We start from the raw sequence: 17,055 nt of genomic DNA, 5'->3' as shown, positions 1-17,055 counted from the left end.
TATATATATATATATATAAATATATATAAACTAGTCAGGCATGGTGACACCTGCCTGTAATCCCAGCTACTGGGGAGGGTGAGGCAGGATAATCGCTTGAACCCAGGAGGCAGAGGTTGCAGTGAGCCAAGATCTAGACCATCCTGGCTAACACGGTGAAACTGCATCCCAGCCTGGGCAACAGAGGGAGACTCCATCTCAAAAAATAAAAATAAGAAAATAAGGCACTTAGAACAGTGTCTGGCACAGAGTATGCATCACATCAGTGTTAACTGTTATTATCATAAGGGATTAGGGGGTTGCCCGCCCCAGTTTCCAGGGTTAGGGAAGGCTTAAAGAAGGGAGCATCAGTCTTAACCAGGGTTTTTCAACCTCAGCGCTGTTGCCATTTTGCAGTAGGTAATTGTGGTAGAGGCTGTCCTGTGCATTGTAGGATATTTAGCAGCATCCCTGGCCCCAACTCACTAGATGACAGCAGCACCCCTCCCAAATGTGACAACCAAAACTGTCTCCACACATTGTCCAGTGTCCCCAGGGGAGCAAAACTGCTCTGGGTTTGGGAACCCTGCACTCACCTGAGAAGTGAGTGATGGACAGGAGGACAGAGGTGGTGCTCTAGGAATAAGGAATATTGTGGGTGAACGTGTAGAATTGTGAGAGTGTGGGTCCATCCAGGGACTTGTCCTAACATGACAGCTCCCTTATGAAGATCTTAAGCCCAGTTAAGCACTCAAGTGCTGACTTCTCCCACTAAATCCTTGGCTTCTGGCAAGAGCCAAATGCATAGGAGAAGCCTACTGAGTACTTGCTGCTGTGTGTGTGAGCCCGTCTTTGTGAAGTCGTCCCTGAAGAACATTCACCTCGTGCTCTGCTCTAAATTTATCCTATCCTGTTCTGAAGAAAGTTCATCCATGAGCGTGATGCACAGTCTCAATCATTGCTTTGCCCCATGTAGCAGTGCTTCTGTGAAATTGGATTTTTAATGCCTTCAGCCTACCCTGAAGCACATCATGCAAAAAATTCCTGTTCCACTTATTACTGTGTTTAGAGTTATTTTATGTGGACCCATAGTTCACCACATTACAGAACACTGTCTTCATAAGAATCCAATGGAAGAAATTTCCCGCTAATTTCAGTACCAGGACAAAAATCTTGCTTTTCCTAAACAATTGTTTTTTTTCCACATCAGCTCTGAATCATGTGGCGGATCATGTTTCTCTTTTTACTCTGTGTGCTGGGGAGATTTGAGACACATTGATGGCCCATTTCAGGCAAGCACACAGGATCTTGAGGCATAATGGGGTATTTTTTCCTGATTCTATTTTCTTGGTTTCCTTTTTTTTCTGTGAGTTGATCTTTGTCTTCCTTATTTTTAATTGCGTTATGTTATATACATTTCACAAGTCACCCAAATCCTTTCCGGAATAAAGTAGGAAATTAATAATTTTTAAAAAAATAAAACATGGAAAATCGCATTCTTTATGTTGTTCTATTGCAATAGCCAGGCAAGGATTTATGCCTTCACAGCACACAATTTTCTTTGCTCTTGCAAGGAGAGCCTTATTTTCCAGATTTTTCCATAGGTCAGAGTTACTGTGATAGAGCTTAGCTCTCTTATTTGTGATCTCCATCATTTCCATGACAATGTTCAGCACTATTATGAGAATATAATTATAATTATAATACGAGAAGAAGCAAAAGGGACAATGTCGCAAAGCTGTGGAATAGTGCAAAACTACAGAGAGATAAATGAAAGGTCATTCTGTGTTCTCCAGTAATAATATTGAGTCTCCCGGGGAATGTAGGGTCTGTGGCCTGGGGCAGAATGTGCATCTGCAGTGAGAAAAAGCTACAACCTGAATTATTGCTTACATTATTTTCTCTTTACATTTTGGTTTTCCTCTTTAGGATTCATTCCAGTGTGCAAGTTTCCCTCTGAAAATTCATGTTGCTCCTTCAAAGAGTTCTGATGGAATACTGAACGATATACCCTTTTGACAGTTTAGCTGTGACTTGAGAGTACAGAACTCGCTGGTTATTCATGTAATGTTTCAACAGTCCATCAGCTATTAGAATACAAAATTGCACATCTGTAGGAGGCATATTATATTTGATTCCTGTGGTTTCTTTTGGAGCATCTATATTCTTCTATCCAGTAGCAAATACATGAAAATTTGTATCCGGTAACTCAGTTCCAAGTCACAGAAACTCAAAGTAAAGTAGCTTAATTTAAAAAAAGTCACTGCTCATGTAAATATGAAGTTCAGGGATGGGTCTTTTTTCTGACGAGGTGGGAGCCAGTACCTCCAACAGTGCCTCTTTCTGCATTTAGCTCCCAGCCCTGCTTCCCTCTCTGCAGCTTCTCTCCCCAGACAGGTCTTATTGACATTCTTTTTTGTTTCCTAGTGCCTATAAAAGTTATGTTTATACAATACTGTACTCTGTTCAGTGTGCAACAGCATTATGTCTAACAAGTGTATATAGCTTCATCTGAAAATACTTGATAGGTACAATGCTAACACTCATCTGAGTCTTCCTTCAACAAATCACAGTCTTTTTGCTGGTGGAGGGTCTTTCCTCAATGTTGATGGCTGCTTACTGATCAGGATGGTGGTTGCTGAAGGTTGGGGTGACTGAAAATTTCATAAAATAAGACAACAATGAAGCTTGCCACAGTGATGAACTCTTCACTTCATGAAAGATTTCTCTATAGCCAGTGGTGCTGTTTGATTGCATTTTGCACACAGTAGAACTTCTTTCAAAAGTGGAGTCAGTCCTCTCAAATCCTACAGCCCCTTTATCAACTAAGCTTATGTAATATTCTAAACCTCTTGTGTCATTTTAACAATGTGTACAGCACCTTCATCAGGAGCAGATTCCATCTCAAGAAGCTAGTTTCTTCGCTTATCCATAGGAGAAGCAGCTCCTCATCTCTTAACGTTTTATCATGAGATGGCAGCAGTTCAGTCACATTTTCAGGTTCTGCTTCTGATTCTAGTTCTTCTGCTACCTTTATCATATCGGCAGTGCCTTCCTCCACTGAAGTCTCGAACCTACGACTTCATCCATGAGGGTTAGAATCCACTTCTTCGAAACTCCTGTTAATGTTAGTACTTTGACCTTTTCTCATGAATCACGAATGTTCTTAATGACATCTAGAATGGTGAATCCTTTCCAGAAGATTTTCAATTTACTTTGCCCAGATCCATCAAAGGAATCACTATCTATGGCAGTTATAGTCTTACAAAATGTATTTCTTAAATAATGAGTCTCAAAGGTCAAAGTTACTCCTTCATCCATTAGCTGCAGGATGGATGTTGTTTTATCATGAAACAACATTAATCTTGTACATCTCCATCTGAGCTCTTGGGTGACTAACAGTTGTAATATTTTGAAAGGAATTTTTTTTTTTGAGAAGTAGGTCTCAACATTGGGCTTAAAATATTTGGTAAATTTTGCTGTAAACTGGTGTGCTGTCATCTGGGGTTTTTTATTCTACTTACAGAGCACAGGCGGAATAGATTTAGCATAATTCTTAAGGGCCCTGGTATTTTCAAAATGGTAAATGAGCATTGACTTCAACTTGAAGTGACCAGCTGCTGAAACAAGAGAGCCTCCCTAACAAGAGAGCCTGCCTTTGAACCTTTGAAGCCAGGCATTGACTTCTCCTCTCCAGCTATGAAAGCCCTAAATGGCATCTACTTCCAATATAAAGCTATTTGCTATTTTTTTCTGCTTTGAAAATCTCCTGTTTGGTGTATTCACCTTCACCAATGATCTGAGCTAGATCATCTGGGTAACTTGCTGCAGCTTCTCCATCAACACCTGCTGCTTCACCTTGTGCTTTTATGTTCTGGAGATGGCTTCTTTTCTTAAACCTCATGAACCAACCTTTGCTAGCTTCCAGCTCCTTTTCTGCATCTCCCTCACCTCTCTCAGCCTTTACAGAATTGAAGAGAGTTAAGGCCTTGCTCTGGATTAGGATTTGGCTTAAGGGAATGTTGTAGCTGATTTGATCTTCTGTCTAGACCACTAAAATTTCCTCCATATCAGCAGTAAGGCTGTTTGGCTTTCATGTCTTACATGCGTACATTGGAGTAGCAATTTTTATTTCCTTCAATAACATTTCCTTTGCATTTATAACTTGGCTAACTTCATGGCATAAGAGTCTAGCTTTCAGCCTATCTTGGCATTTGGCATGTCTTTCTCATTAGGCTTAATCATTTCTAATATTTGATGTAAAGTGAGAGATGTGTGATTCTTCCATTCACTTGAACACTTAGAGGCCTTTGTAAAGTTATTAAATGGCCTAATTTCAATGTCGTTATGCCTCAGGGAATAGAAAGGCCCAAGGAGAAAGTGAGAAGTGGGAAACCACTGGTCAGTGGAGCATGAGAACACATCCAACATTTATCCATGAAGCTTTGGGTGCTATATGGATGCCATTTGCAGTGCTTCAAAACAATTGTAATAGTGACATCAAAGACCATTTATCATCGATCACTATAGCAGATATAATAATGTTTGAAATATTGCAAGAATTAAGAAAATGTGACACAGGGATACAAATTGAGCAGGCGCTGTTGGAAAATTGACACTGATAGACTTACTGGAGGCAGGGTTGCCACAAACCTTCAATTTGTAAGAAAGTGAAGTGCAGTAAAACAAGGTAGTCCTGTGCTTCCCAGCGAGACTGTGTCACTTACATGCTCCTCTTTGTTGAGGGGGAAGAGCATGAATGAGGTTATACTGGCCCTGAAACAGATCTAAAGTCCAGCTGGTGGCCGGGCTCGGTGGCTCATGCCTATAATCCCAGCACTTTGGGAGGCCGAGAGTGAGAATAATAATTACTAATATCAACAGTAATAAAAGCTTTCTGGGCAAACACAAATATTCTTACTGAAACTTCTAGAAATAGTGCCTTGAAACTATGACAGAAATATTGGGAACGTCTGGGCAGCAGTGAGGCTTTGGGCTGCCCCTGGGTACTCTGGGTGCCTCTGCCCAGTAAGGCAGAAGGGCTTCTCAGCACAGACAGCCTGGGAGAAAGACGGCAGCTTCAACCCTGCCCCCTCCACCCTCGCAGCACTTCCTGTGAGTCTCTGATCGTACACACGTCATTCCATCTCTGAGGTTTGTTCCAGTCTCTAATTCCATGAGGAGCAGGGACTGTATCTTACTCCACTCCTGCTCATCCATGTCACCACGGTGACTCCCAAAGGTGGCCCTCCGCTGTTTGTGCAGGTTGTGGGTACTAGGCCATGATGCAGCCTCCCGCCATGGGTCACGCTGTTTCCCTCTGTGTCTGAGTCACACAGCCTGTGTGTTCCTGACCCAGTAAACCCCTTATGGGCAAAGACTTTCCCAATTCCTCCCACCCACCTTCGCCTCCTGGAGCACTGGCCTCCTCCCTTCCCACACTCCCCCACACCCTGGAAAGACTCCTAGAACGCCCACCCGTGCATTGTCAGTGACTGTCTGCCCGGCCCCTCCCAGGGCACTGTGCACTCCTCCAGGGCAAAGACAGTTTCTTTGTCCCAGTGTCCCCAGCACATAGCCCAATGCCTATCAGACAGTAGGTGTTCCGTAAGCACCTGGTAAATTCGTGATCTGGGGACACAATAAATAGCCCCCTTCCTTGCCTTAATTCTGAACAATTATAAACAATGGGTAAGACACACAAAGAGGATAGATACGACTTGTGTCCAGCCATCTCCTCTCGCCTGGACCCCAATCTCTGTAACAGGAGCTGAAGGGGATTAGAGGTCCTTCCAACCCTGGAATTCCCTGTCCTGTAAGCATGCGGTTCTGTTGCCTGTCCTGGGACCAAATCATACATCAGGCTCCCTCCCCAGAGCTGCACACCCAGGATACTGGAACACAGTAGGGGTGCATTACAGCAACATCCCAACAGTGTATGGTCGTCAGGGCACTGCAGCGAGTGAGAGCCAGGGGATTTGGCTTCTTGTCCCCACACCTACACTGACTCACCAAGTCCCTTCTTCCCTCTGGGCCTCAGTTTCCTGTTCTGTTAAGTGAGGGGAAGGACCTAACTGATTCGGACTAATATCTAAGGATCTAAGACACAGATCTAAGCTTCCATGATTATATTCTGCAATTCTGTGATTATGTTACATGATTCCATTATTATACCCCATGAATCTACAAGGAACTTGACAACATTTTGTGATGTGATGCTATCCTACAATTGTTTAACAACAGTCTCAGATTCTATATATTGGCTCTTCAGTCCTTAGAAAGCCCAAGTGCATTTTTTTAAAATGAATTCAGTACTGTATCAATTTTCTACTGTTTCAAAAACAAAACAAAATACCACCCTAAAACTTAATGGTGTAAAAACACCACCATTTAATCATCTCATGTTTTGTGGGGTAACTGGTCTCAGCTGGACTGTTCTTCTGCTCCACGTGCTATCTGGGGCGGCAGTGGAATATCAAAATGCTCAAGGCGGCTGACTCGCGTGGCAGGCAGTGGCGCTGGCTGTCACTGGGAACTCAGCTGGGGATTTGGTTTTCCTTCTTTTGGCCTCTTCATGTGGCTTGGATCTGGCTGGGTTCCAAGAGGCAAGAATTAGAAACTGCCCGTTCCCTTGAGGCCTAGACTTGGATATCCCATAACACCACTGCATTCAAGAGCTGCAGAAACAAGCTCCATGTGGAGAGCAGCATGCATATGCAGGGAATGGAGGGAGTGTTTGGGAGGGGAGTGTGTCTTTGGAGGCTAGCTCCTGCAAACAACTGACACCATCTCATTAAAGCACCTGCTAAAAACAGATGAAGAAACATGCTGGAGTCCTGTCGTAGTTAAACTGTTATCTGTCTGCCAGAGCCTGGGAACTAATGCTGGGTACTCCTGCTTGCCTTTGCTATGTAAGAAGTGAGGAAACCCCAACAAATGTGGAGGCAGCCTGAGAATTAAAAGCCTTCGCCCCTTCCCCTCCACTCCCATAGCACCATGACTCAGGCAACTCAGTGCCTCTTTCTGAGCCTCAGTTTGCTCTTCTGTAAAATGGGGGCATTGGTCTTGAGGGTGCTGAAGGTGCCTCCACCCCTAATGTTCTCTGTCCCTCTGTGCTCCTAGGTACTCCTTCCAGGACGAGGAGGACATGTTCATGGTGGTGGACCTGCTCCTGGGAGGAGACCTGCGCTACCATCTGCAGCAGAATGTGCATTTCACAGAGGGGACTGTGAAACTCTACATCTGTGAGCTGGCACTGGCCCTGGAGTATCTTCAGAGGTACCACATCATCCACAGGTAACTGGGCTGCTGGCGGGATGCCTGGGACAGAGGCACCATGGGCTAGGGTGTCATGAGCAGTCTGCGGTAGTGGGGAGAGAATTTTGTCCTTGACATGGTTTAAAAGTGGTAGTGCATCAGGGGAAAAAAAGCAGAACACTTTTCTTCCTATTTTTTTAATGTTCTTTACAACCAGCGCATACACCTCCCATCCTGCACCCGTACACTACTGCTTAGAGACATGACTGGTGGCTGGCCTTATCTTCTCTGCTTCAGTATGCCTGGGGAAGCTGAAACATTCTGTCCCTCTTGTCTCAAGTCAGAAGAGTTATAGTAGCATTATTATACTAGTGAGTTGGGAGTGTGAGGGATTCTACTCTCTATTTTTCCGTACTTAGAAATCAGTGCTGTGCATTGTGGAGGATTTCTTTCTCTTGGGAAGCCTCAGTGCTGGCTCTGGGCTTTGCGTAAAAGCTCTGAGTTTCTGCAGCCTCGTCAGGGACTTTGCTTCTCCCTGCTATGCACAGCAGTGCCATGTCCTACACATGTGAGCAAAGTGACTTTGTCTGCAGAAGCTGGAACTCAATGAAAGGCTTTGGAAAGTGATGGTGTCATTCATAACTCTTCTCACTGACCCCAGAAGAGGCAGCTGGTGTGAGGGCTCCAAATTGGTTTACCCATGGTCTTGCGCTGTGCTTAGTTGATCTCCTTGTAACTTAACTAATTTTGGAAGATTTGGAAAAGATGAGGACTTGAACTTCTAGGTAAAGATGACAGATTAAGCACATACGTCTACATTTTTCCCTTCTTAAACTCCATTAAATGACAGTAAGGAATATTTTAAAAGTGATAAAGTTATGAAGATAGGGGACACTGGAAGGGGACCTCAGTGAAAACAGTGGGGAAAGGTGGAAAGAAAGATGTAAAGTGATCGATGACTTAAGATACCAGAAACTGAATTTAATGTCGCTGCTGGGGAGTGTCAAGAACTAATAGATACAAAAGAATTCCCCCAAAGCTCAGGAATTGGCAGCACCTGGTATCTATGGGATGGGGGCAGTTGGTGAAAAGAGGCTATAATAAGGTGAATTGTTGAAAACTTCTTAAGTAGTATTGAGAAACACAGACCTGTTTCCCAACTCCGCAGAGCTACGCGGTTGCCCGCTTCCTTACCCAAAAGGAACACTAAAGGTTAGTCTGCTAATGAGGGTGAAATGGAGAGTGTCCGGGCTAAATGACATCAAGCCTGCCTGGGTTGGGATACTGTACTAACAATGACAAGATTTTCTGAACATATATGTACTACATGCTGAAATGACAGCACCCTCCCCCCCCCACACAACTGCGATCAAAGAATGGTGCCTTTATGCCTTCATCGACTACACAGGGAACTCAAGTTATTTCAATGGAAATGTGACTGAGCCCAAAGGAAGGAGATTGTGCCATCAAAGGTTTTCCAGGACACCTTAGAGTGTAGGTTATAGTAAACAAGCCCCATTCATTCATTATCAGCTCCCAATTAAGTTAATGACAGCATGGGATTATCAGACGTCCAGGGAAATCATCTAACTTGAACATCAAGATCCAAACAACAAAATGGAAAAAAAAAAAAATAAAGCTTAGGCCACACAGCGACTCTGGAAACATCAAAATAACTGATCAGTATTTTCAGAGGATAAAAGAAGAATTTTGCATGTGTGAAACAAGAAATAGCAGTTTTTTTTTAAATTCCGGGAACAAACATCAGAGCTCTTATAAATCAAAATTGTAAAAGCAGAAATTTAAAGAATTCAAAATATATGTTGGAAGATAAAGTCTTTATACTTTTCTATAAAGTAGAGTAAAAAGGCAAAGAAAAATATGAGAGAAAACATAACAAAGTTAAAGAATCTACAGATTTCAACACAAGAAATAATAAAGACAAAACATAAAGGAAGAAATCATCAATGAAACGATTAAAGAACAATCTCCCAGACCTGAAATACGTGATTTTCCATATTGAGAGAGCCTACCAAGGGTACAGAGTCATGGCTAGAAACAGACACATAGCAAAACAAATGTCAGATCTGATCGGCTTCCAGAGAAGAGCCACAGGTCATAGAGGCTGAAGAATCACGGTAGTTTCAAATTTCTTTTGTTTTTGTTTTCTGTTCCTTGAGACAAGGTTTTGCTGTCGTTCAGGCTGGAGTGCACTGGTACGATGGTGGCTCACTGCAGCCTCAGCCTCCTGGGCTCAAGGGATCCTCCCACCTCGCCCTCCTAAGTAGCTGGGACCACAAGCACACACCACCATCCCTGACCAATTTTTTGGGGGTATTTTTTTTGTAAAAACAGGTTTTCGGCACGTTGCCCAGGGTGTAAAAACAGGTTTTCAGCACGTTGCCCAGGGTTTCAAACTGCTGAGTTCAAGCAGTCCACCCACCTTGGCCTCTCAAAGTGCTAGGATTACAGGTGTGAGCCACAGCACCCAGCCAGTTTTGAGTTTCTTAAATGCTCGAAGGCAGTGCAGACCTGCTACTCAACCATGTGTGAGGGTATACATTTTCCCCAGTTCCAGGTTTCAAAAAGCAGTCCTCCCATATACCTTTTCTCAAGTAGTAGGAAAATGAGATGGACTCCAAAATGAATGAATGAATCAAAGAGGACAAAGAAATGGAATACGGAAAGCTGGAACTCCAGCAAATCAGATAGGCATAGGAAGTCTCCAGGATGATGCTGAAGGGGTGTCAGTTGTGCCTCGCATGTATGCTGTGACCAGCTCTGATTAGTGTGGATCAGAGACCCTGGGAGAGACTTCTTCAGGAAAAGTGAACTGATAGAATTCCTGATGCACCTGGCCTTGAGAGATTTATTTAGCTAACTGGTAAAGAATCTGAAGTGGAATTATGAGAGGTTCGGGGAAAAAAAACTCAGTAAAAATAATATCATTAATTTTAGGGAAGGAAAATGTTGCACAGGACAACATCTGCGTAGAGTACAGCTTACTAAATGGGTCAACCCTGGATATAATACCTAGTCCTATCCCCTAAACCCTGAAAATCTAACCAAAAACTCAAATGATACTCCATTGAGAAAATGGGGAAATGGGAAGGATGACTGAGTCTCCTGGGATTGGAGAAAGACGGCTAAATCTTTATCTTCCCTAGTAAGAAGTCCAGTCTCCAGGGAGAGCCTGGAGTTAAAAAGCGAAGGAGTCATTAGAAGTCTGTCATTTAGAGATAAGGAGTTAGATACCAAAATTATAACCTGGAACAGATGAGTGGATAGAGGATAAATAGGGGAGAAAGTGATAGGATTAATGCTATTATGACAAAATGTGTTTGTAACAGAAAGTGATAGGGATTGTTGTATTGTAACAAAACTTGCAAAACTATTGGCTCTTTGAACTATTTGCATATAACTTTGATACAAATAACAGTAGCAAACGCAGCAAAATGAAGAAGGAGGAGAAGGAGAATAGTAGTAGTAAAGATATTGTTCAGCGTAATACACAACTGTTCATTCACTCAGTCATTCACTAGCTTTTGAATGAATGCAAGCATTCTGGTTCTGGACTCTGTGCTTGTCAGTGTGATGCTGTACTTCCTAAAGAAGGTCACACCATGGTAGAGTATGCTTCTGTTCCTTGATGGGGCTTCTTTGAAGGTGCTGAAAGAGTTCTTTACAGATCAGTTGTATATGTGTCATTCATGAATTACTGTAGCCATTCATGAACTAGAGTGCAATAGATAGATGATCCATGTGTCCAAATTCCCTGAGACACTAAGTCATGTGGACATTGGTGAGATAAATGCCGATGTTCCAGAGCTGAGCCAGGGATGAACAAGGCAGGAAATGGAACCATTGCATGACAGCATGGCTGGCTGGAGCCATTTCATTATGATTCACCGGATTTCAGAAAAAGTTTTAAGTCATTCTCAAATATTCCTCTGGTAGAGGTCATCTGCTCTTAGATTCCAGATCTACCCTGGGGAAAAGGAGCTGTCCAGTAATTTATGGGAATGTTTTAAAGTCTACTAAGCGAATATGTGATGATTAATTTTCTGTGTCAATTTGACTGGGCTAAAGGATGCCCAGAGAGCTGGTGAAACACTACTTCTGAGTGTGTCTGTGAGGATGCTTCCAAAGGAGATCAGCATTTGAATAAGTGAACTGCATGAAGCAGATGGGCCTCCCCAATGTAGTGGGCATCAACGATTCCTCTGAGGGCCTGAATAGAATCAAAAATTGGAGCCATTCACTCTTCCTACTTGAGCTGAATCATCCATCTTCTCCTGTCTTCAGTCATCGCTGCTCCAGGTTTTTGGGCTTTCAGGCTTAGACTGGGACTTACACTCACAGCCTCCAAATTCTCAGGCCTTCATGCTTGAACTGAATTACACCGCTTGCTATCCTGGGTCTCCAGCTTGCAGATGCAGATCCCAGGACTTCTCAGCCTCCAAAACCACAGGAGCCGATTCCCATAATAATTCTCTGTTATATATGTATATCTATATTATATTTCTTTTGTTTTTCTGGAGAACGCTGACTACTGCAGTTGAATTACCTTCCCAATTCTAAAATTATAAACTTGGCAAGGATTTGAGTCAGTCTTTTTTACCCCCTTCCATATGGTTCCTGAATCCCCCTTTCAGTGTGTGTATGTGTAGATTTGAAGCTATGTATCTGAACACAACCATGTGTAAGGATGTATGGAAATGCTGTGCAACGTTTTGCATTAATTCGACAGCTGAATTGTTGAATCCTCCACTGCGTCTGTACCACTTTCAATGCCGTATTTATACCCTCAGATGAGTGTTGCTTCTTTCAAAGTAGCCACACTTGGAAGTGGAGGAATTATCCCACAAATGCAAGCCTGGGTTGGATTGCCAAGGATATTTATCTTCCATCTCATTGGACTTAGACGGGCTACCAAACTCTGCTGAACTTTTTGGACCTGGATTTTCTAATCTGAAAAATGCTCCTAATTAAACCTACTTCTTGGGCTGTTATGCAACTTTTATGAGAAAAAGTTCATAAAGAATTTATCTGTGCCTGGCTTCTTTTAGATGCCTCATTCTTATTTCCTCTGTCTAGGGGAACTGGACTTGAAATCTGATGTTCAATCTTTCCTATATACTCTGTGTGACAAAACTCCACCCTTTGAGGATGGTGTTATAGATCTTTAGAAAATAAAATATATTTTACGGCATAGCCCAGTGACTTTGATAGTGCCCAAGCAGGAAAATACCACTGTCAGTCCCAAACACATTGTTTGAAAGCAATGAGATTTACTCTTCATAGCATTTGAATTGGCCCTTCATTCTTTAAATACCCATCTGGGCAAGGCTGTGTACCAGCTCCCAGGAAGAAAATGATGAATGAGACTCAACTTTCTGGGTGGAACAGGCACCCCCACAAATGATTGCAGCCAAGGATGCTGACCATGACAAAACACTACACAGCACCTGTGGGAGCTTCAAGGAGGGGCGCCCAGCCAGCCTGAGTTAGGGAGTGGGGCAGGGGCTGAGTTAGCAGAGAAGGCTTCTTCTGCCATACTCGCTCTGTGATTTGTAGGATAATTAGGAATTAGAACTGAGAAAAGGAATGAAGAAGGTACTGGGCAGAAGGGCCCAAACTTGAGAGGCCCCAGGTGGGTGGACCCTGTATTGCAAGGCTCAAGGGTGGTAGGGAGCACATCCTAACAGGCCCTGCTTTTCTCATTTATTGATGGATTGAAGCTTGGGAGTGACATGGTCTAACTTGTCATTGAGAATAATCTTTCTGAAGGCCCTAGAAGTGCATCCCAAGATGGATCTTCATCCAAGGCAGGACTCCTTGGCTAGGTATCCAGGGTATACAAAACTAAATAAATAACAGCAGTGACAATGAATCAAGTTTATTAAGCAATGAATCAAGTTTATTAAAATGTGTTGACACTACTTTAAACTATATACATATACATATGTATGTTTGCATATGTGTATATATGCACATGGGGTATATACATGTGTATGTACACACATCGTATATATAAATATTTATAAACACCCACACATATATAATACACACACACACATACGTGTACACACACAAATATCTCATTTAATCCTTACAGCAATAAAATGAGCTAGGTAGTATAATGAGCCCATTTTGCAGAGAGATTGGGTGATTTGCACCAGGACACACAGCTGGCAGGTCATGGAACCCTGGCTTTGAAACAAGGCATTCAAACCCCAGATCTCAGGCTGATGACCACTGAGCGTACAGCCCCCTTGTTGTTCAAATTGCACTAAACTGTTTACAAAATGCTCATAGGAGTGAGTGCCTGCATATATTAACATACAAATGAGCACATATGGATTTCATCGACTCCTCACATCCGCCCCAGAGGAAGGCACTGTTCCCATGGTGTGGATGAGGCAGCAGGCATTTCTGGGAGCTAAGCCTCTAACCCAAGGTCACACAGCTAGTTAGCAGTGGAATTGGAGCTTTTAACTGGAACATGACTTGTAGGCAAAGGCTCTCTGCACTACACCTTGTTGCCTCCCCAGATGCAAAAGCAAAGCTAAGGTTATGTCCTGTTCACAGTCACATCAGCTAATTGTTCATCATAGATACCCAAAACAGGAACCAGATGCTCACTTCTTCACGGAGTGTTCCTGACCACACTTTATCTAGCTAGGTTCTCACTTTATTCCTCACCACATACTTTCCCAAAGCACTTTGTCTACTTTCTTCCTGGCATGTAATCCTAATTGATAATGATTTAGGCAGTAACTTACTTCTAGGCATCCAAGGAATAAATTTGCTATATTAGGCTGTTCTTGCATTGCTATAAAGAAATACATGAGACCGAGTAATTTATAAAGAAAAGAAGTTCGTAAAGAAAAGAGGTTTAAGTAGCTCATGGTTCTGCAGGCTGCACAGGAAGCATGGTGCTGGCATCTGTTCAGTTTCTGGGGAGGCCTCAGGAAACCTGCAATCATGGTGGAAGGCAAAGGGGGAGCAGGCACATCACATGGCCAGAGCAGGAGCAAGGGAGAGAGGGGAGGTGCCATACACTTTTTTTTATATACTTTAAGTTCTAGGGTACATGTGCACAATGTGCAGGTTTGTTACAGATGTATACATGTGCCATGTTGGTGTGCTGCATCCATTAACATGTCATTTACATTAGATATATCTCCTAATGCTCTCCCTCCCCCTCTCCCCACCCTATAACAGGCCCCAGTGTGTGATGCCAACAGTCAGGAACAACAGGTGTTGGAGAGGATGTGGAGAAATAGGAACACTTTTACACTGTTGGTGGGAGTGTAAACTAGTTCAACCATTATGGAAGACAGTGTGGCGATTCCTCAAGGATCTAGAACTAGAAATACCATTTGACACAGCGATCCCATTACTGGGTATATACCCAAAGGATTATAAATCATGCTACTATAAAGACACATGCACACATTTGTTTATTGCGGCACTATTCACAATAACAAAGACTTGGAACCAACCCAAATGCCCATCAGTGATAGACTGGATTAAGAAAATGTGGCACATGTACACCACGGAATACTATGCAGCCATAAAAAGGAATGAGTTCATGTCCTTTGTAGAGACATGGGTGAAGCTAGAAACCATCATTCTGAGCAAACTGTCTCAAGGACAGAAAACCAAACACCGCATGTTCTCACTCATAGGTGGGAATTGAACAATGAGAACAGCCATACACTTTTAAACGAGCAGGTCTCGTGGTAATTTCCTCACTGTCAGAAGGACAGCACCAAGGAGATGGTGCTAAACCATTCATGAGAAATCTCTCCCCAGGATCCAGTCACCTCCCAGCAGGCCCCACCTCCAACATTGGAAATTACATATCAACATGGAATTTGGGCGGGGATGCACATCCAAACTATATCACCTGCCTAGTCTGTAAATTCTCTAAGGGCACACACTTTTTCTGCCTTGTTCATCTTCATATCTTCAACACCTAATATAATGCCTGGCACATAGTAAGTGCTTTAGAACTATTTGTTAAATCAGTGAAGAAACAATAAAGAAAGTAAGAGCCTACCTTACCTGAAGTTGCTTGACAATACAAGTTCACATTTAATAAATCAATATCGATATCCTGAACTGCTTCCTAGAACTTTTCTAACCAAATATTCTTTGATATATAAGAAGCTAGCTCCTGAAAAGTTTGTGAGGGAGGGGTGCAAAGTAGCCTATCACAAGTATGACATTCCTTTGAAGTCTTAGATGTTATGTTAAAAATTTCTCTAAGTTTTGCATTCTACTCTATGATGTAGTCATGATTCTTTTAATATACAAAGTAGTGCTTTAAGCTATGATTCATATGAAAATAGAGAAAATGAACAATGAAGGCTGTTCAGAGTCTCCACGATCCATAGGCAGTGCTGTTGCATTGCATCCATCAATTTGGGGAAGATGAGCTGATTTGAAGAGAACTCATGCCTCATGTGAAGTGCAAGACCCCGGTAATTCTCTCCTTTCTCTGGCCTCTTAAAAATCCAATTCAGAGTCACATAAATATGAAGCTATGGACAGCAACCATTTGTTCACTGTTTTGAACAGAGCACTGATCTAAATACTAATCAAAGTCGGTTTGGTACATTTTCAGGCTTTTTTTGGTGAAAATTTTTACCAGTAGGGTTACCTACATGAAATCGTGTCTGAAATGCCTGAAACCTATTGCGTAGTGTCTCTTACTATCTTGGGAAACATCTTCCAGCGAAGTCCAATGACCTATGATGCACTGTATTTTTCTCCTGACCCTGAATTTGCATCCCATGTAAATTAACTAATAGTCTCAGTACTGATGACCCACTCACTTCATCAGACTCACAGTCTCTTTTTACAAGGGAGGAACCTTGACATGTATAAGAAAACCTTTGCCTTGGAGTTGCTGATTCCAGTCTTGGGAAAATATCTGCTTATTAAATCAAATATTTGTGAAGGCTTCTTTATTATTGAGTGAATTGTTAATCTTATCTGAGTTTTTTCTTTTTTCCATTTTTTCTTTTTGGCAAACTTTGTCAGAAATCTTTTTCTTTTTTTTTTTTTGTCTTTTAATTATTAAGAGCAGTAACAGATTAATTCTGAAACACTCTCCAACACCTTTCTTTAGTTAAAACAGTATTATCTATGCAAGCATTCAAAGACACTTCACATTTCTCAAGGCCAAGTGTGGTGGCGTACACTTTGGGAGGCCAAGGCAGGAGGATCACTCAAACCCAGAAGTTCAAGACCAGCCTAGGCAACATGGCAAAATCCCCTCTCTACAAGGCTACTTGGGAGGCTGAGATGGGAGGATCACCTGAGCCTGGGAGATCGAAGCTGCAGTGAGCCATGATAGTGCTGCTGCACTCCAGCCTGGGCGACAGTTGAAAAAGATTAAATAATTTAAAATAATATTTAACAAAAACAAAAATGCTTCCCATTTCTCTACAAAATTACCTAAAAGATAAGTATAGAAATGCTAACTTTTATACAATTTATCATTTTTATCATCTTACTGAATTCAATAGGAACATTTTAAAGTAAAATCTTTTTTTTTTTGCTATGACAGTGTAATTGGGTTTAAGCCCAGATCTTATTTTAAATAGATAATATGTGTACGTATTATAAAATTTAAAAGATTTAAATGGTATAAATGAAAAATAAATTATAATTCTCCCCCCTTTTTTTTTTTGCATTTTCATGAATTTACAGCAGATGCTTCAAACTCTGTCTTTAAATTCCTCGTTCCTGTTCCCATGGACCACTTAATTTTATTTTTTTTAATTTTTATTTATTTTTATTTAT

At 42.1% G+C, this 17,055-nt stretch overlaps 1 protein-coding gene across 2 annotated transcripts in view; it reads left to right on the top strand.

Moving 5' to 3' along the window:
* The window catches only part of STK32B (serine/threonine kinase 32B), a 423,981-nt gene that overhangs the window by 251,519 nt on the left and 155,407 nt on the right, over nucleotides 1–17,055 (top strand). For both annotated transcript variants that reach the window (XM_011935426.1, XM_011935425.1), the window contains exon 4: nucleotides 7,102–7,275. In XM_011935426.1, coding sequence (XP_011790816.1) covers nucleotides 7,102–7,275 — 174 coding nt within the window. The remainder of the gene's footprint in view (nucleotides 1–7,101; nucleotides 7,276–17,055) is intronic.

Source organism: Colobus angolensis, unplaced genomic scaffold (assembly GCF_000951035.1).
Source record: "Colobus angolensis palliatus isolate OR3802 unplaced genomic scaffold, Cang.pa_1.0 Scaffold143, whole genome shotgun sequence".
NCBI classification, from domain to species: Eukaryota; Metazoa; Chordata; class Mammalia; order Primates; family Cercopithecidae; genus Colobus; species Colobus angolensis.
Note: the sequence above shows the minus strand (reverse complement) of the source record. Positions and strands in the feature narration are given on the sequence as shown.